Source organism: Hyalella azteca, unplaced genomic scaffold (genome assembly GCF_000764305.2).
Source record: "Hyalella azteca isolate HAZT.00-mixed unplaced genomic scaffold, Hazt_2.0.2 contig15705, whole genome shotgun sequence".
NCBI lineage: Eukaryota > Metazoa > Arthropoda > Malacostraca > Amphipoda > Hyalellidae > Hyalella > Hyalella azteca.
The window spans coordinates 41,392-62,354 of NW_025945547.1; the positions used below are offsets into that span (position 1 = coordinate 41,392).

Consider the following 20,963-nt stretch of genomic DNA (forward strand, 5'->3'; position numbering starts at 1 on the left):
TAGCCTTATACCACTAAAACTCACAAATATTACCGCCCCGTATCAAAATAAGTACTCTTGACAGATGGTGTCTAACTTATCCCTCGCGAACTTGGTCAACAAATACCTGTCCAGAGGTTCAGGTAGAAATACGTAGAAAGTCCGGAGGCGCATAAACGTGTCCCCGGACATATGGTAAGTTTTAAGCCATGTTGGCTTGTAGCCTATTCTTAACCAAGCGGCCAACTTATCGATTTCAACAGAATTTTCACAACCTGTGGAGGGTCTTAGGCCCACAACTCGCTGCCCCATCATGATTATCCCATCAAAATATGACATCATACTTCTACAAACTTTAGCTCTGAGATGTTTCTTAATATTTATGAATAGACGTTATATAGAACTTTCAGTGAGCAAACCTTGATTATCGTTACTGAAGAAAGAAAATTAAAAATTAATTAATTAAATTAAATTAATTAATTAACTGAAGAAATCAATTTAAAGCTTGATTACCGAAGGAATATTTTCTGTAAATCATTTTAAGCTATTTAGCTTCAAAATCATTCCTGAAGAAGAAATGTTAAGCTCATGACATTAACTAATCAATATTTAATGGTAATAACGTTATATCCATGTATTGACAACAGAGTTTGGGGCGCGTGGTGAGAGGCTGCGCTGCAGGCGGTCTCTGGCTGCTGCTCAGAGACGCGGACGCTCTGCACGCGGACGACGCACATGAAGTGACGCTGGCCTGCCGGGAGGTGGCGCGGGCCAGAGAGAGCGGCTTCAAGAGGTCTCTTGATGATCAATATTTCATTAGTAATTTTACAATAGTCCTTTAATAATTTTACAATAGTTTATTAGTAATTTTACAATATTCCATTAGTAATTTTACAATATTACAGTAGTAATTTTCCAATATTTCAATAGTAATTTTACAATATTTCATTAGTAATTTTACAATATTTCAATATCCAGTTTCTGAATATCAGATCAAATTTAATTAGCATAAAGAACGAACATAACGAAAATTAAATTTCAAAAGTTTTAATTTTAAGTCTTTGCAAAGAATTTTTCGATAACTTCAAACAGGCAAATGGTGAGTCCGGGTAAGTAAGTTAAAAAGTAACGCAATATCGAACATTTATTCTCATTGAAAGTCCAACTTTCGAGCAATATTTTGCACAGTAATAAAACGCAATGTTGTTCAAATAGATTGATATCACTTGTGTGCAAATGTTTTTAATGTTTCAATCGTCAAAGCGTATTTCCTCCTTCCATTTACGATTCACATGTCACTAAAGATCCAAGAAAGATCGCGATTTTTGTGAAATTATTAATTTCTCATCTATTGTTTGTTTCATGAGGCATAAATTTTTCTTGCACAGTAATATCTAACTTACCCATCAATGCATATATTTATTTTGTTCCACGTTTTCATGCCTCTGGCTCCAGCTGTACCATAAACCACACTGAAGTGACTCTCCACGACGACTTTGCTTTATTCATGACGCTAGCGAACTCTCGAGGTCCCTGCGCAGCACCCAGTGATGGAGGAGCCTTCGCGCCTGCCACTCTTTTTATAAGACGTGCCACCACCAAAACAGTGGACTTTGGTGCCATCATTGCACCGATTTTACGGACTGTTCCTGTTGTTTTGCCATCCGCCGGTGCGATGTTACTAAAACATAATGCATGTGGTACTCACCTAGTCTGTAATTGTTATCTCTACAATTATCTCTGGAAAAAAATTCATTCACCACTGATGTCAAATAACTCTGGGAAAAGTAGCACATCTGTTTTGAGCTGTATTTTATGGTGCACCGTCTACTAAAGGACGTTTACACCGAATTTTGGATGCAGTATAAAGGACTTCTGCACCAATGTAGAGGTGCAGCATCTGGGAAATTTGTGCGAATGGAGATGCAGTATTTAGGAAATTTACACGTATGTAGCCTTGCAGTATTTAGGAAATTTACGCGGATTTAAAGGTGCAGTATTTAGGAAATTTACATGTATGTAGCCTTGCAATATCTAGGAAATTTACACGGATGTAGCCTTGCAGTATCTATGAAATTTACACGGATGTAACCTTGCAGTATCTAGGAAATTTACACGGATGTAGCCTTGCAGTATCTATGAAATTTACACGGATGTAGCATTGCAGTATCTAGGAAATTTACACGGATGTAGCGGTGCAGTATCTAGGAAATTTTCACGGATGTAGAAGTTGCAGCATTTAGGAAAATAGAGGTGAGGTACTCGTATATAGGACAATCCCATGAATATGGAGGTGCTGTAGGTAGGAAGTTTCCACGCAAGTATGGGTGCAGTATCTAGGACTTTTTGGTTGATGCAATGTCTTGAAAGTTCCAGTGGATCTGGAAGTGCAGAACCTATGACGTTTTATGGATGTATAGATGAATTATCCGGAACGTTTCCATGGAATATAAGGTGAAGTAGTTGGGACGATTTCATGGATGCAGCGTTTCCGTATCTAGAACATATTTTTCCTCAGTGTTATTTATTGAAAAAAATAAATATCCGAACACTCCTATAAAATGCATAAATTTTTAAAAAATTATGTTTGAAGACAATAGTTATCCTGAATGATTATAATATAAATGAAGTCGTTTTTAATGACAGAAGTTGTCTTTCAAATAATAAATACCATCACCACAGTTGAGTTGTGTCTGTACAAACACAGAAGTGCTACTGAGCATCGTGCTGGAGAGCAGAGGCTTTCACGTCTCCGCACCGATGTTGGCCCGCGTCACGAAGATCATCTCTCATGTGCATCACGAGTCTTCCTCCTACAGCCTGCCCAGGTGAGGTTAAGTCATTGACGAAGATTTTTTAGTACAAAGGACTAAAATCATAACTGTGGTCTTTGATATAGATGTAATCATCGATATCGATTTTGATTAAAGTCTGTGCGAATTTTTTATCTTGCTGGTATTTTTATTTGCCTCCTGATACTATATTTCTTGAAATCGTAATTTCCAACAAATAATTTTACGATTCTTATAGGCTAATAGGCTGTATTGGAGAGATCGCAACTGCTGAACGTCTCCAAAGACAGCTGCGATCAAACGTGAGTATTCATGAGTAAAATAAAATACTTCTGATTTTCACTTTTTCTTCGATTGAAAGTGTTCTTTTGTTTTATGTTGAGGAGGACTTCTCTTGTGAGTTAGTTTTCGGTCCTCCTGTCGTTATTGACTTTTTATTATTTTATCATTTATGGAAAAAATGCACTATTGTGCTCGCTATGTCCGTTTGTCCGTGCGTCTGTCTGTCTGTCCGTCCGTGACTTCACGTTTTCGTCGACGAGAAAATGCGCTCTTTGTCACTCACTGCAGTGAGTACTGAGTTATATATTTTTTTAAATTTTGCTTTGCAGGGCACACTGAATGTAGACGAGATCGTGATGAAAGCAGCTGAAACTATTCAATTACAGTGGAGTTGTGCATCGCGTGCATCTCAGCTGCAGGATCAACAAGACTTTCATCCAACGACATCTCCGCCGGCCTCAAATTCAGCGCATTTGGAAGTTCCAAGCATCAGTGTTACTGATTATTATTTATTCACTGATGAGAAAGCGAACCCTGAAGCAATTAATACCATTGGTGATTCAAACAGGCATTATATCGCCCAAGAGGAGGCAGGTGGAATGTCGTTGAACTTCAATGTTATTTACGACGAATTTTCCGAAGCGGATCTTAGAGAACAAGTCGAGAAGCGAGTTGGAGCAACTGTTCTGAAGCTAGAACTTGGTGTGGGTAAGGAATTCATTCATGTAAGGCATTTTGTACATATTTTAGTGGTGTATTAATATAAAAAATTTTAATTAAGGATTTGCCCTCTCATACAGGAACAAATGCGTGATTACTAAACATATTCCATCAAATATTTTGTCGAGATATGCACATGATTCGCTACATGTTTTTCTACCGAGCAAGTATCTAAACAGGATTGGGTTTTTCGGACAGAAATATAAGATTTTAATGACACTACCGCACATAATTTTAAATGATATCTCTAATTAATGATCAGGAGGCCTGATCGACAAAGCCCTCTCCCTATACTCGCTGCTGAAGCTCCACGACCGCTGCGCCATCGTCCACCGCCACGCCGCTTCGGTGGCTCGGGTACGACAGCTTCTCAACCTCTTCTAGCCATACTAGTTTGTTGTACCAAATTTATCTGTTTTTAATACGTTTGTGTTCAAAATTTTATCGATTATATATTACTACATAATTTAAAAGGACTTTCCGTACCAGATATCACTCTCTTCATTATCCTCAGAGATCAATCAACTTTGCGTAAATTATTTACCCTTCAGTTGGTTGAGTTCATTATTGGGGATTACCTCAAATTTTTGCTTCTGTGTAGCTCAAACGAATCGTTGTTTTCTCCCCAAACCTTGGCGATAATTATTTCGTATATTCCTTGGGAAGTTATAGTGTATCATAGTTTGCTTATAAACTATGCACATCTTATTTTTTGCATTGAGGTACCACAGAAGCTTGTTATGTGTATTGAAGTTCCCTGTAGCGTCGCTACTTGCAGCTGTTGTTTGACGCCGTTGAAGCTTTAGCAAGTCGGCCGCCCAACTCGATGGATCGCAAGATCTTTGTCTACGTCGAAATTTATTGGTCATCCCATGAAAATATAATGCAGCTACGACGCCGAGTGGAACGAGAAGTGAGTAAGAGTTCCTGTGATGTACTTTTCCAAACTATTATTATGTTACAATTCATCACAAAATTATTTATTTATGTAACAAAATATCCAACGAATATTCGTACATTTTCAATAAAAGAAAGGTTCAAATATTTCATCAAGCCTATATAGAACTGGGATATCGTATATATTGATATCATCAATTGTATCATGCACTAGAAGCATTATTTACATTTGTAAACTTGTTCCAAACTTAATTGATTTTGTTTCGCCAGTTGAGGCTTCGTAATCAGCGTTGCAGAACCGAAGGACAAATTTGGCTTACGTTGAAAGGTCCGTTCGGCTCATGTCGAGAAGTACGTTCAATATTACGTGCTGTAGCTGAAGCACACAATGCTGCTCGCACTTGTCTGACAATCAAGCTTATCTTGGAAGCCGTTCCTGCGGATAATCTCTGCTGGCACTTGTACAACAGGTGACACTTTCTTATGGCAAACTTAATTGTAGTACTTAAGTGTATGTGCTATAGTTTCATAATTACTACCGTTGGCTTTGTGATATTTGATTCATTGAATAAGAATTTATTTGTTACCAACACAATGTCACGACTAAAGTAATACGGCTTGAGCGAAATTCTACTTGAAATCTTGTTTGACGGCAGAAATCGAGGGAACGCCAGGGCCCTAAGCTCAACACTCGGGGCCGTAAAAAGGGAATTTTTGTTTTATTTTATTTCTAATTTGTTTGAATTTCCTTCAATGCTGTACGTTACCGAGTTAAAAGGCCTTGAAAAAGCAAAAAATCGCAGTTAAGAATAATCCCCTACGAAAAATCTGTATTGGACGCAGTGGTGGACTTCAATTTAGTATAAATATATACATTTATTAATAAAGTATAAACTTAAATTTAGATTCAGAAAAGTATTAATGGACATTTTATGATTGAACATTATTTAAAGAAAATGTATATAATTAGATTTAAGAATAACCCATACTAAATGAATTAATTATTAATTGCAGTTTTCAGTCAACATTGAAATTTAACAAATATTTGCTTGAAAAATACCTTCTCATACTACGATTGATGGTTTTATCGGGAGAATGAATATTATTCGACATTATATTATGTAAACAACTTTTGACTTAGCAACACGGTTAAATTAGTATAGTCATCCATGATTCAATTCATTGTCACGAAGAAAACGGAGCGTCGTTTGAGGTGGACTGTCGAAATGTAGAACCGGTGAAGCTTCAGAAGTAAAAAATAGTGATAATGGTAGTCACGGAACTCTTTAATCTTACAAATATTTGCAAAAAAGGGGCCCGGCAGACCCCCCAGAGAGTATTTTAGTTTTCTTCTAATGATTATTTGCGTGAATTTTCTTCAATCTTGGTCTATAAAGAGTTATAACGCCTTCACGTTTGGGCCCAAGGACTACAGATACATGACAGGGAGCAATCTTATTGCTTCATTAAAACGATTTATAACGGTACATATGAGAAGTTTTTTTCGCAATATTAATGCTAAAGAGCTTAAGTAAATCAAGACATAAGTAACTTAAAAAAATAAGTGCCTAATAAAGTATTTTATAAGTGAGCAGAACCGAATCTCGGTTTGTTTTTGATCGTTAAATTTCTAATAGAAATAATTTTTTTGAAAATAAGTTAAATAGGCAGTAATTAGCGCAATTTTATCCTCTGTCGATACCAACTTTCAGAAAGCTTCCTAAAATTACGCAGCTTGCACAATAGTCTAAAAAGTAAACTCGTAGAACACGTTCAGAGCAGCGCCCGGACTACGGCGAGTTGGACGAAAATTTTATCAATTATTGTCTACTTTGAAAAATCATATCTCGATATCTATAAAAGCTAGGAACATGAAACCGGTTCCAAATTAAAGGCAAAAACTTGTTCTTTATTGTTAGGGTTGTTGGAAAAATATACAAAAATTTTCCGAAGAGTTGTGAAGAGAAAAGTGAAAAAGTTGGTAAAAGTTGATCAAAGTTGATCGAAGTTTCGCTCACAACTTTCTGAGTTTTGAACTTTTTCAAAATCCGTTTTCACCAGTGTGTTTGTCTCAACAAGACGCATTTTTCTCCCGCTTTTACTATGGCAAAAATGTTTACGGTTTGGCCGCGAGAGTTGAAAAACCACCGAAAAATGGCCGAAAACAATTTTTTCAGGGTCAACTTTGACCCCCAATTTAGGGATAAAGTTTTGACCCGACAAAAAATCGTTCGAAATCCCAAACACACTCCAATCCTTCACCTTTCGTTTGAAATGAATCGCATTGCTCTGAGTTTGCAACTTTTCGAGCTATGATCGTTTCCGCAATCTCATTTTAGGTAATTTTTTGACCAAAATTTCCCCTTTTTTGGGGATTTTGGGGGGGAAGGAGTGGGAATTTCGGAAATCCGACAAGAAGGTTTGGTAGAAAAAATATGCGTACGTGTCTGTGCCAATTTTCATGAGATTCTAACGGTTGAGCTCCTGAGAAAAATGGCTCGAGTGAAAACTTTGACCTCAAACCCCCCTGTACGTGATTTTACAGCAGCAGCATATCAAAAGTGGAGAGTATAAGTTTAGCGTCCGCTTCGCTGGCTGTAGGCACACAGAAAGTGAGCCGCTCCTGCCGAATTAATTTCGTTACGCAACGAATTGCTAATTATGAAAAAATATTATTTCCTACAAAAGTGTGTTTACCCTATTATTATTTCATACCAGTAATAATTTGTGTGACAATTTTTTATTTTGTTAATAACTTTCTTTACAGGATTCCCGTCATAAAGTTTTCAGATCCCGGGACTCAAACGCCTGAAGGATGTTTTCCATGTAGCTACACTTCTGATTTCCCGTTCAGTCAAGAAATTTTGTCGGAAAAAATGAAGACCCATGGGATAAACGTAGAGCAAAAAGTGAGTGAATTCAAATATTATTAGTACTGCAATTGATTGACAACGATTTACAGAATTTTGAGTAGGAATTATTCACCTACGAGTACTAGGGGTATATATTCCACGACGCCTTAAATGAAGAAGTTATTTCCATGCAGCAGGTCACGAATCATCTGAATCTTGATATATTTTCATAAATATATTCTCGTTTTCATTTAATTGGTGGCACCCATGTTGTATATCCTATGAACAATTGTATGGCAACGGTACATTCTTAAGTTAGTGATGCTCTAATGTTAGGTGGGATTTGCTCCTCAACTCTCAAAATGAAGCAATGGTTTCTCATCCGACAGGAGGCCATAGTTCGTTTGATCGCAAGCCTCGAACAGGAAGGAAAAGGTCCAGCTACCAAAGATGATCATGAAGCTCAAATGTTCCTTGAAGAAGTTTTCTCTATGCTAAATCCACAAATCCGTTTGAATACACTTAAATTGGACAAGAATTCTACTGGCTTTCAATTCCACAAACTCGATTTCGAAGATGACACGAGTTGTCCCAAAATTGAAGATCCTCGCAGCAAAGAGGCTGCTGAAATGAGTGAAGGAGTAGAAGCGATGAAACAGACTAAGGTAGACGGGATCTTGTTTGAATCAGACGAGGGCTTAAAGGAGATGAAACAAATCGAGGAGACTGTGACCGAAAGTGATGCAAAGACAGCGCAAGAAGATCTTGTTGTTCAAGATAACTGCGAAGAAAACCTCAAAAGTCCAAAAAAGAGACGGATAAAGCTCATCAAAGCCTTAGCTGGGCTGCTTAGATGGTAAAATACTTATCAATCTTTCATGTTTAATGTCATGCTGCTCCGCAAATTTTTAAATGGAAACAAGTGGGAAAATCACATTTGAATCTAATTTGTGCTACTGCTCGTTCGTTGAGTCTGACATTTCCGAAAATTGATTATGTTTTTTTAATAATTTGTCTTTAGAAAATAAGTTTCCTCCTCTTTATCTTAAGGATTAAGGCAAAGAAAGCCTTGTCTAACGCCAAGAAGGATACGGCCGTTGACTTGGTTCAATTTACGGAAGAATTTGCGGTCACCTTCGAAGCCCTGCAGCTCTTGCTACAGGCACGTCGGCCTCTCGCCATCATTGGCTCGCATGGTGGGGTTAAAATTTGAAATTTGTCTTAAAAAACTCAAATGGAAAACTTGAAATGTTTCCTCGCACACCAGGTAATTCAATATCTAGAGATTAACTGTTCACAGTGTGCAATTTTACCTGAAATTTGTAGTATTGAAAAGTAAAGCCATGCAAAATTTCTTGAAATTGTAAGTACTTTGTACAACTCGTAAGTTAATGTTATTTCAGAGAAAACGTCAAGTAAATTAACTTTAAAAACGCTTTGGAGACCAGCCATATTAATTTTCAAAATTCCAGTACAGTCAATGGAAACAAAGTATTGACAGCAGTAAAAGTAAAATATGCGTACGGAATAAAAGGGTAGGGAACATAAAAAAATATCAACTAAGAATTTCAAGCGAATAAGAATTCTGGACTTTGTTACGGCATGGTCTCCGTGATTTCAAAATCAGAGGCACTATATAAGAGAGGGAGCCAAATTTTATAAAGGCTTTTCGCCGCAGGCACGTCATGCTCTTCAGCGTAAAGGGGCATAGCATATTGGGACGGTAAGCCAGCGGAAGTTCAGAGTGATATTTACTAGCCAGCAGGACATCCGCGGGACTCACCCGCCTCGATATGCTTAGCACCTTCAAGCTGAACAGTGCGATATGAGTGCGGTGAAGACCGATTTTCATATTTTGGGTTCCATCTCTGGGTGCATCAGTTACAATTTTGGAATAGCTGTATATTTTAAACGGAAACATAATTGACTTATCAAGGCACTTGAAATTGTTAATTGATAGGTTGTTATGTTCCTTGTCCATTTATTCGGCTCTTTTACTGCGAGCAATTTTATTCCTTTCCTGTATATCTGTTTTTTTTTTCTTTTTATTTTACCTGTATTTTTAGGGTTTTAAACAGATAATGGAGCTTGTCTCCATAATGTTTTCGATGAAGAAAATGTGAACTTATTCGATTTTTTTTTTTTTGCTCTTAGATTCTTTATGAAAAAAGCAAAGAAACGTTGTTGTTGACTTATGCTTGAACATATATTCAAATTTTTTAAGAAGTGAAGCGAAGCTAGAGGAACAGTTCAGCCACGTTCACATAACGTTGAACACTGACGAAAAAATATACTATATGGTCGTAGAATTAATAAAAAAATTCCTGTTTAGTTTACATTATATGAATATTATTCAGGCTGCGTTTTACATATCATGAATTTTTTATGTGTTGACTCTACATTATTCTTTATCAGGTAAAGGTATGTCGACGTTTTGGGATCTTTTCGAAAGGGTTACGGGATCTGGAATATTTATGGTCCGTTTCAAATGCACCGCAAAGGTCACACCTCACGATTTGTCAGAAACTTTAAGACGTGAACTCCAGCAAGTAAAATGCAACTCTGCCCGAGTCAGTGAAACTCTAAGCATTGACAGACAGGAGTTACGGACAATGACTGTGATAAATAAAACTGCGCTTAACAGCTGTCACGACGCGCAAGAAACAATGATTCAAGAAAGAAGCAATTCTCATTCACTACTGAAATCGGGTAAAACGGAGGATAATTTCGCCCTGAGTGTAAATGAGATTGCAAAGAATCAAAATTACGTAGAAAACAAGGGATCCAGTCACATGCCCACGAATCGCGAGACTAAGGAACATTTCAGTAGTCCAGGAGGCGAAGACTTGCTTCTTCTTTTTGAAGACGTCCACTTGTTGGACTGCAGCGCACCCGGGGCCCAAGCCATGTGGCAATGCATCAGGTTATTTTAATTTAAATAGTCACGATTGCAATGAATTAATTCGATTACAATTTGTTCGGCCGTTAAATTTTCATGGACATATCCTTGATAATTGTATGAATTTAATTTCATCTGATTCTATGAGTTGTTGCACTAGCAATACTAGCTTTGTTTTATTCAAACTCGTGAATTACTCATCAAATACTGAATGTTTTTTTTAAATTCATCAAATGCCGCAGAAGTATCACTGAGACGCAAAAGTTTTACGCATCAGACATCCACGAAACAATCGCCTTGCAGAACGTCATTCCTGTTGTGACACTTGCAACCTGCCACGACGGGGAAGTTGCTAGCAAAATTGCAAATCATGTCAGGCGTCATTTTGTCTTCGTAAAATTTCCTGGTCCATCACCATCGCGAGTCCGAAAAATCATCAAGGTAAAATTCTTTCCACTAAGTTTAGCGTCATTGAAAAATCGGAAAGCAGACAAATATGGCTAAAACTGGGTTTTATAATATGATATTATATAATAATATATAACAATGTAAATGGGTTTAGTAATGCGTATTTACCATCGAAAATCGTGTTAACAAACTCTGGCCAGTTTTTGATCCTTTTGTCGTCTACCTATTTCTCAAATAACTTTGAACCTTTCATTTATAATTACATCGAATATCACTTCAATTACAGTCTTCGAGTACTGTAAATGTTGGTTCATGTTATGACTCACTCATAAACAATAGTAACGCTGGGCATGCAAATATTTTTAAATTCATGCTTTCCATTTTATTTACAAGATAACTTCTTAAAGTCTTGCTCTGTCAGAAAATATAATCTGATTTAGATTAATGTTCATCCAAACGTCTCTACATAGCAACACTTGGAGGACGTCTTGCCAAAGTCAGAAGATTACGGAGACAATTTTTCAAAACTTCTGAAGGTAATCGAGGCACTACACTTTAAAATCGAGGAGCTGACGCTAAGCAACGAGGAAAATAATCAAGCATTACGCCTGCAGACCAGAGCTGTTCACAACGTAGATCCAAACCTGCATCACCTCATTCGGTTAACTCATCGGCTGGGTAAAAGCTTGGCAATAGTAAATTCATCCCCAGATGTGTTCCATGGTCTGGTCAAGTGGCAGTGCAAGCAGGTGTACGAGGCCACAAACATCGCAGACCGGTTGAATTTCACTAACATTGTCGAAGAGATTTTACAGTCGTTTTTGCCCCATTCAAGCCCATCGACTGCTAATCTTGTGTGGTGGATGGACTGCGGAAAGAGTGGCGAAGCTGTCCTTCGGCGTGCTAAAGATTTTGAAGTTTTCACGAATAAACTACAGGTTTGAAAATATAACGCAGTACTCACTGCAGTGAGTGACAGAGAGCGCATTTTCTCGTTGCCAAGTATCATGGATACTCGGCAACGTGAAGTTGCAGACAGAAAGATGGACGGACAGACGGACGGACATTACGAGCACAATTAGCGCCTTTTTTTCCATATATAAGAAAATGCGCTAAAGAGGGTCATTAAGATAAGGTTGACATTTTTACAGACGTCAATTTCATTCTGAAGACACAATGATAATTTTACTAACAAATTTACAATTGGTTTCATAATATCAAACGTGTTCAATTGAATTTCTTTAAATATATAAAAACCGATTTAGTTTAGTAATAGTTTTAGTTGAGTTCCTTCACTATCTCCAGTTGAGTCACTCGCTCTCTTCACTGGCATTTCTTATGATTTTGGTCAAAACTGGGCACATCTTTCTGGAAGTTTAGTGTCTCGTGCTCAGTTCGATGACAAATGATTTGAGTTCAACCTTGTAATAACCGTCATGTTGTCAAGGCTCACGCTAAGGACGATACGATGATCCTAACTGACGGCAACATTCGCGTGATGCAGCGCATGATCGAAGGTCTACATGATGTGGTGCAAGGCCACCTCATGGTCTCCGGGACTCCAGGTTGCTGTCGCCGGAGAATGTTGCTAACTGCTATACGGTTCTCCGGGTATCGGTGAGGGTTACAACTCGGTATATACGCATCGCATTTGCAGTTATATCATTGTAAAGGTTGATGAGTTATTGTGTATTGTGTTAGGAGCCTGGCACTACAGATGTATGTGATCTGTTCGCGCCTGTATGCACTATACTGATCGTGCCTTGAAATACTATCTTCCCTGGACCTGAAAAGTTATTCTCAGTATGGGGAACATTAAGATATTGTCAAACCCAGAGCTAGGGATTGGTTCAGGGATTGAAATTATTTTTCAATTTGATATCGATAAATCTAATTTTAAGTGTACATAAAAATTTTAATTTTTGCGAATGTAGGCAAGTGGCTGATCTATGTGGAATATACGAGTTCAAGCATGTTTTACTTTGATGGGGATACATCAACTTTATTCTTACTAACGCGATACGAGATAGCCTGATACTAAAATAGCTGAGAAACTCTTGCTAACGTGCTAGCATATAGGACAGAAATAGATAGCCGTTGTTTTATCTTTAATGACGAGGGATATAAAGAAATAGCTGTACTTTTATCTCTAATGATGGATAGAAATAGGTAGCCATAGTTTAATCTTTAATGATGTTGATAAAATATCTGACAAATGCATACAAGTAACCAATTTTGTTTGTTCTGTAGGACATTTGAAGTTGCGCCTACTTTTCTCAAAGCCGGTGACAGTTTAAATGAAGAATGGCTGATCACAATACGCCAGGCTATTCAGTCTGTACTGGCGGACTCGCGGCACTGCGCCATAGTCGTCCGCACAAGACTGGCTCCACGGAATATCTTGGCGAAACTCGTTGCTCTTGCAGTGGACGGTATGTCGCTATGTCCCTCATATGGTTAAGACCTGTGCTATGGATGCAAGTAATAACGCCTAATATTGTAAGCTAGAATAAACACTTACGGTACTAGGTGAATAAATAGCATGGTGTATTGCTGGTTTCGGAATTATTATTGTTGTCATCTTAATTAAATTGATATATTATTAACTGATACTTGAATTTATTTAGTCAGGTTGCGTCCGTAGCGTGTCAGGCTTCTCTAGGAGGATTCGTGTACAAGTTCTCGTATGAATGAGCCACTGTAAAATTGGGTTAAGGAAAAGGGTTTCAACAAAACGCCGATGCGATTAATTTTAAACTATAGGAATCAAGGGCACGTCCTACGTTAAGAAAATTATTAATATAGAAAAGAGTAATTCGAAGATAATTAATGTTGAAAATCTGATGTTTATTACATAACTCAACTTTCTACTTTACCAGAAACGTTGTTCCATTTTGCCGCTCCCTAGAGTGCAATGACTGTTGTGAATGACCGTTTCTCACGCGCAAGTCTGCGGCCGTACCGCAGATGTAGCCATACGTCCTCGCTGATGCCTTTAATTGCACAGTCGCTCAGACTTCATCGCCGTAATCTCCCTGCGTATAAAGATGTCTCACGGTCGGTCTGTACGTAGATTTTTTAACAACCATGCTTCAACTTCTGAATAATGGCGTTCGACTTCAGCGTCGATGATATTACTCCCAACTCGTTTCCGTACCGCTGCTGCTGATGATTGTGACCGAACTGTGTTGATGACCGTACCGATGAGAATTGTTGTTCGGTCGATTCCTGAATAGTCTGATTGCTGACGTTATTATCGTTGAAGGCCTTGTTGCCCATCCCGTTTTCTCACGGCTATAAGTACAAGCCGTAGCAATGAATGTTGACCGTACAAAGAAGTGAAATCATGGCCGTTACTTGTAGACTTCCGACGTGTTGTTATATTGGAGTCGTAGTGGCATGGATGACTCGAAGTTTCACAGGGCCGTTATTTATGGCCTCGCCGACCTACTGCCGGGGCCGTCATCTATGACTGCGGAGATAGCTGCAGACCGTACTTGCTTGACGGTCACCACAGTAGAACAACCCTTTGGCGTTAAATTTCGGGTGCTTTTATAGGCAGTTGGCGCGCTCACTTAGGCCTCGCCAGAAGACGGCGCGCTTTGACATCGTTTCGAGTTTAGCAAAAGTCGGCCCTCGCGATACCCTCGGCCGTTCCAAACTGTGAACAAGCAGGCTCCCATATGGTATTCTACCGCAGCCTTGCGTTCAAAGTATATCCCGTCTATAATTGCTTTACATAGCTATCCTTTCTCTAATGCGCACAAACTTTGTTCAATATTAAATTATAAACTGAAATGAGATTTACATGCGCTTTATTCATTATTATGCTCTCAGAAAGCTTTCAATTTTCGGATTAATGCAATGAAAATCTGGATCATGCTTAGATCGTTTGCGCTTACCGCGATGTAAATAAATTTGTTTTTAACATCATGATAAGTCAGATAGAGTTTAAAGTATTGAATATTCGTCAGGTTGGACCCGGGGTATTTTTAATCAAGATGAAGAGGAAGGACTCCTCCGATCATCCCTCGTATCTGACGAAGAACAGCATTTTGCAGGACTTCCAATACATCTGCTGCCTGAACACAGATTCGCTGGTCACAAGACTCTGCAACAATTACTACGCAGAAAACTTCACATTTGCTTCATCGTGGAGACTGGCGACGTGAGACAGTTGTTTGGTTTTCGAACGTACACTCTCATACTGATAACAAACCACTGTAACAAACTGACAATGACCACCGTTTTTTAGCAACATAGTGTATTTTCAATGGCTATTTTCACAATTGATTCTTTGTATGAAGATTGTAACTCTAATTACAGGCTCCTTCATGCAAATGATATTGATGCACGTAATTTACACGTATTTACGGGCTAAGGGCTTGAGTAACTGTAACTCGATGTCATTTTCCCTTATTTTTATTTCAGAGTTAATTTTTGCGCTTCTACTTGACTGATAGTTATCCTAAAAGTTCATTTATGTAAGTAAAATTGTCAATAGAACTCTATAAATCAGTTTTACCTTGACAACTTGTAATGATTCACTTCATGATCATGTTATTATTAGACAAACTGAATTATTTTATCCAGATGATACAAATAATTATTGCTCATATATCTGAAGTTTGAACTGTCTCTGAATACATAAAAAAGTACTAAATTGTAACATAGAGTGTGAACTGCATCAAATTGCTCTGCTCATTGCAGGGCGTTCAAGAGTTACGGCAGATAGACGAGGCTGTGCTCTGGAGCTGCACCGCCGTGCCGGTCTCGCCGCCGACTGCCGAGGATTTGGCCAGCGTTTGTGAAGCGCTTCTGAAGCCGCTTGCTATTCAACCTCAGTTTCTTGAACAAATAAAACGATGCGTAGTCAAGATGCAGCAGGTAGGGAAATTACGTATAAAAAAAATTTAATTCGATGGAGAGGGAATTCCCACTGAACATTCGTATATATGATTTTTTTGGTATAACATGAAGTGGTATTAATGTCAGGAGTTATCATATGATCATTTGTCTCTTGTCGGGGTCGATTCAATAATTAAATATTAAAATAAAGTCTCCTGTGAAGGCAGATGTTAGTTATGGTCGTGTGATAAATATTTCTTTTAGCGAAGGGAAGAATCAATAAAACTGCATATATATAAAAACCATAATTTAAATAACAATTTATGTACACATAACAAAAGTAAAACGGGTCTTTTTATTTTGGTCATCGATCATTTTTATACTTTTCTAGCGTGAAATGTCTAACTCCTTGCTTCGCAACCTTTCTACCAACACGAACAAACGATAAATTGCCGATACAAAATACAACACGGATGGCATGTGATAAATCAGTAAAATACAATATAATTACGAATAATAACGGTCGCTCAAAACATCACAGATCAGTACGGGTATGATAACACAGAGATAAGCACGATTAATTGAACCACGCATCTCTGATGGAATCACGAATCAGAATGAAGAAATCCAACGCATTCTACGCGAAGTCACCTCCATAATTACTTGAACACAAAATGAGATATTAACTAATTTAAACTATTAACAACTTAACGTGCTTTGTCAGCTGTGCGGATCTAATCGCAGGAACAAAATAGTGTGGCTCAGATTATTCCTTGGCTTGATAAATATAACTTTAGTAAATTCTCGTGTACTGAGAGCGTAGCCCAAAATTCCATGTATTAGCGCTTCTCTCGCGCTGTCGTGTTACTCATACAAACCATGTTAAAATGAGCGGAATGACATGCAACGTCACTAGTAGAATTTCTAACCTATGAATGCAATGGTCAGACTTTACTACATATACTGTTACGCCGTGTTCGTCCCTGTTGTAGCGCAGTTAATTACTATGTATTAGCGTTCATCTCTGTTGTAGCGCAGGCGCTGCGTAGCGTTCATTTCTGTTGTATCGCAGTCGCTACGATGCGTTCATCCATATTTTAATGCTACGCACTATTTTTTCATCATTCCGTGTAGGTAGGAGCGGTGTTAATGAAGTAGTAGTTATTGATGCTGATTGAGTTGACCAATTAAGTTAGCAAGTTTTTTTCAATGGTATACGTATACGATATAAAATTTCAGTAATTGAAGAGCATACATCAGTATGTATTACCGCAACATCAATTATCGATTTAAAATTATTTGTTCAAAATTTGTTGATTATTTGCTCAAGATGGTACAATTTTTTTAGGTCCGATAATATTTTTGAAATGAAATATTATTATCAAATTTACATTACTCTCAACTTTCTTTTTTGTATTGAGTAAGTTTGCTACGTGTTATGCATGAATGAATTTGTTTCAAACATCCTCCAACGCAACTGGAAATAGTTTATGCCCTATCAACCCGCATAATAGCTAACGCCAATATCAATAAATAAAATATATGCAAATTGTTATTTTTCTGATTGTGATTTATTTTAAAAATGCTCAAAATTTATTCAATGCATATAATTTTTATGTAACGATACCTGCGGTACTTTATTTACATGACATATGTAGTATTTAAACAAAAATATTTCAATTACCGTATGCAGAAGATAGTTTCACCTTCTTCCTCAAAGCCTGTAATAGCTTTTCTCAAAGTTTTCAAACCCTCACACAGAAGGTATCTCCTCGACCAGTCTGCCTCGGCGATTTTGTCGAATTTTGTCTGCTGTTCCGAGGATTTTTAGTGCAGCGACGGCAACAACTGAGTGACGTCATGACTTTACTTCAGGACGGGCTCCAAGTAATCCTTTATGTTTTTACTTCGTAATCATAACGATAAAAAGTTAAAGAAACTCGCAATTGGTCATCACTACGATGCGTTCATCCTTGAATGCGTTTGTACTTTCAAATCATGTAACTTTTCAATAAATTAATTACCCCATGACAAGTTTTCAAAAGTCGTTCATCATGAAATTTTCAAATCTAATACTTGTATAAACAACCGTCAGTCAGCGTGTAGTGCACAAAATATACCATTTGTCCAACGAAGATTTTTAAGATTTAATTGGTTCTACCTCAAGCGACTGAGTGAGTCGAGCAAAAACGTAGACGAGCTTCGGTCTGAGTTGTCTGCACTTGAACCAGCGCTCAAGAGAACATTGGAAATGTCGGTCAGCATTACATCAAAATTAGGCGAGCAACGAGATATGGTGGCGCAGCTTCGTGACCAACTCAACCAGCACCTTGAGAAAGTTAGGGTACGTTAAATTTACTGACTTCAGTGATCCAAAATCATAAAATCATTCGACCTGAGCCTTTTTAAATACACCAATGATTAATCTTCAACAGTCCCATATTAGTTGAGATTATCGTAACTTTCCAACATAACCAATGCTGATTTCAATTACAGGAATTATGATTTTGGGGGGTTAGTTGCTACCTTAAATAATTTCTCCTGAGAAATTTTATGTGATAGGTATATTAGCCATCCACCATTACCCTTAAGACCGACAGATTTTCCGTAACTCGTCTCAAACGAAATTTTTTTATATACCCAGAAAAAATACACGAGCTGTTGATTCCTCACAAAGCATATTGTTAAATGTATGCATCTATTAATGCAGAACCAGGAAGAAATTGTGGCCAAACAACAAGGAGAAGTTGCTGCAGAACTGAAGGTGGTGCTAGGCACTATAGAAGCAGCAGAGAAAGCGCTCAAAGGGCTCGACAAGAAGGACCTGAGCGAAGTACGCGCTCTCACTAAACCTCCTGAGATAATAGTGACCTGCTTGGAGCCCCTGTGTCTGCTGCTGGGGGTCAGGTGAGGGTGTTCTTGGTATTCCTAAAAAAATTAAGTTTGTAAATAAACAAATTTGTTTTATGTTGAGAATGATCTTCATCTCTAAATTATTAAATGTCTGATGATTAATTCTGCAACACAAGCTCCCAGGCCTAACGGTCGTCATTAAGGTTGTCCTGTGGCTTCAAGTCCACCCAACGTAGACACCCGGAAAAAGATATAACTCTGTACTCACTGCAGTGAGTGACAGAGAGCGCTTTTTCTCGTCGACGAAAACGTGAAGTCACGGACAGACATGACGAGCACAATAGCGCCTTTTTTCCGTAAATGAGAAAGATCATTGGTCCTCAAAGGAAAGAAAACGCCCAGCATGTTCACTATGTCTTTATAAAAAATGTCTCGGAGCTCATCAAAAAAATCAAAAGAATACAAGTTTAGTCATTAAAATGTTCAAATTCACACGGATGATATTAAAACCCAAATGCCAAATGAACGGCCATTCCGCTTTAAAATATGCATCGATTTCAAATGCTTAAATCTTGGGCGCTGAAGGTATAGCCTAAAATCGTAGAATCGCTCTCAAACGTCGTTATTGTTTGGCGTGAAGGCGTATAATAAATTGGGATAATTTATACAAGTAAATAACGGGGTTGAATTATCCCGTTTTAGACATAAATGACAAAAAAGTTTGTAGGAATACCAGATGAAATGAAGTTACTTCATTCAAACGGCACGAAAGTTTAATCGATTTTTTTTTTCAGAAGAAGACTTTGCGTGTACAGGCCGGAGTGGTCGTTGATGAAGACTTTGTGTGTACAGGCCGGAGTGGTCGTTGATGAAGACTTTGTGTGTACAGGCCGGAGTGGTCGTTGATGAAGACTTTACTGGGCGACGCTTCGATGGTCAAGAGGCTGCTGGAGGTCGACAAAAACAACATCAATGACGTGATGATGCGAAAACTCAAGAAATATCTTGAGATGCCAACGTTCTCTCCTGATGAAGTAAATAACTGTTGAAAAAAGTCCCTCAAAATTGTTCATGTTCTTAACACTAATTGGATAATTAACCGTATTGTATTAAGTGTGCATAAATCTAACTAGTAATATTATTAGAATGAATTGACTAAGAACTTATAAGCTCTGGGAAATATTGAATTCTTATACAATTTAATGAAAACTTTTTTTTTTTCAATAAAAAGATGTCCCTGTGCTCAAAGGTAACAATTGCTTGGTTATTTTATAGAAAGTTAAATATTATGTATAATACTAAATATTGTCCCATAATTTTTATACCGACAAAACCTTGTGTTGTGAATAATATTCAGTCAATTATTATAAATGAAATTCGGCAGATTGGGAAAGTTTCGCGGCCATGTCGAGTTTTTTGCGTTTGGCTGCTCGCTTTGGACCAATACACGCAAACGCTGGTGCAGCTGCAGCCGAAAAAACTGAGGTAGAAAATTAGCTTTCTATTATTTATTTTTTATTCAGAAGCATGACCGAAAACATGGCGTATTTTGGTTCTGCTTGTAGTGCGGCAAAGTCTACGGAATCAATTTGAACAATATCGATATGCGTGGTGTTTGAGGCATTTGCATCCATTGCTTTACGTGCGCTTTCACGTCAAAATACAAAAGTCTTGTTACTGAAGAAAAAAATCAATGATAACAAGTTGCAGTTTGAAACAAAAAAATCATTGTACGAGTCAGAAGCCAGTAATACCCAAAATTAATTCTGTTAATTTGTACTTCTCCTTGATCTTCGCCTAAGGACTCTATGATTCATTAAATTTCTAAACATCAGACTTGCTGATGTCGAGAGAGATCTGAGCGCACTTCTACTGCAGCAGCGGCAAATTCAACAACAAATGAGTGAGTTTTTCGCCTTCGTTTTGGAGATACGCTGTCTAGAGTTTCATCCAATGCAACTAAATGGTGCACCCGTTTTATCTTAATGCTGAAAGTTTCTGATGACCAATAGCATTTCTACTCGCCAGACGGAATATGTCTTCGGCACATCTGATGTTCTATGTAAAAACCATGAAATCGCTGTCAGAAATTATAAATACTAACTACGGAAATTTAAATACAGTTATTGAACTACGATAACAAAAGAACGATGGTTTTATTTAGAACGATGGTTTTATTTATATCCACAATTATAAAATGATGTATAACTTCGTGAAACATTGTCTGCCCGCCCTTGTACACGTGAGGTGAGGGAGAACGTGTCCTGGTAGAGCTGCAGGCCCAGTATGAAGAGAGCGTTAGCTCGCGCCAGCAGCTGGAAGGAGCCATCAGGTCGGCCAGCGCGAGGCTGCAGCGCTGCGCCAGACTCACCACCGTCCTCGCTGACGAGGAAACCAGATGGCGTCGAGATCTCGCAGTGAGCACAAACACGA

The 20,963-nt window shown here is 38.0% G+C and overlaps 1 protein-coding gene and 1 long non-coding RNA gene across 2 annotated transcripts in view; both read left to right on the forward strand.

The window, feature by feature from the left end:
• Positions 1-641: 641 nt before the first annotated feature.
• LOC125179203 lies at positions 642-2,749 on the forward strand. The gene is made up of 3 exons (XR_007157181.1): positions 642-772; positions 1,435-1,649; positions 2,687-2,749. It is a non-coding gene; the product is annotated as an uncharacterized LOC125179203 (long non-coding RNA).
• Positions 2,750-3,652: 903 nt separating this feature from the next.
• Positions 3,653-20,963, forward strand: part of LOC108667681 (dynein axonemal heavy chain 6) — a 30,439-nt gene continuing 13,128 nt past the window's right edge. Inside the window, exons 1-21 of the mRNA XM_018154729.2 lie at positions 3,653-3,761; positions 4,036-4,130; positions 4,552-4,686; positions 4,941-5,140; positions 7,438-7,579; positions 7,912-8,378; positions 8,573-8,718; positions 9,938-10,445; positions 10,664-10,862; positions 11,300-11,767; positions 12,277-12,446; positions 13,080-13,261; positions 14,804-14,997; positions 15,540-15,716; positions 17,439-17,564; positions 17,845-18,021; positions 18,388-18,584; positions 19,420-19,564; positions 19,915-20,015; positions 20,366-20,433; positions 20,778-20,947. Of these exons, the coding sequence (XP_018010218.2) occupies positions 3,653-3,761; positions 4,036-4,130; positions 4,552-4,686; positions 4,941-5,140; positions 7,438-7,579; positions 7,912-8,378; positions 8,573-8,718; positions 9,938-10,445; positions 10,664-10,862; positions 11,300-11,767; positions 12,277-12,446; positions 13,080-13,261; positions 14,804-14,997; positions 15,540-15,716; positions 17,439-17,564; positions 17,845-18,021; positions 18,388-18,584; positions 19,420-19,564; positions 19,915-20,015; positions 20,366-20,433; positions 20,778-20,947 (4,176 nt within the window). The remainder of the gene's footprint in view (positions 3,762-4,035; positions 4,131-4,551; positions 4,687-4,940; positions 5,141-7,437; positions 7,580-7,911; positions 8,379-8,572; positions 8,719-9,937; positions 10,446-10,663; positions 10,863-11,299; positions 11,768-12,276; positions 12,447-13,079; positions 13,262-14,803; positions 14,998-15,539; positions 15,717-17,438; positions 17,565-17,844; positions 18,022-18,387; positions 18,585-19,419; positions 19,565-19,914; positions 20,016-20,365; positions 20,434-20,777; positions 20,948-20,963) is intronic.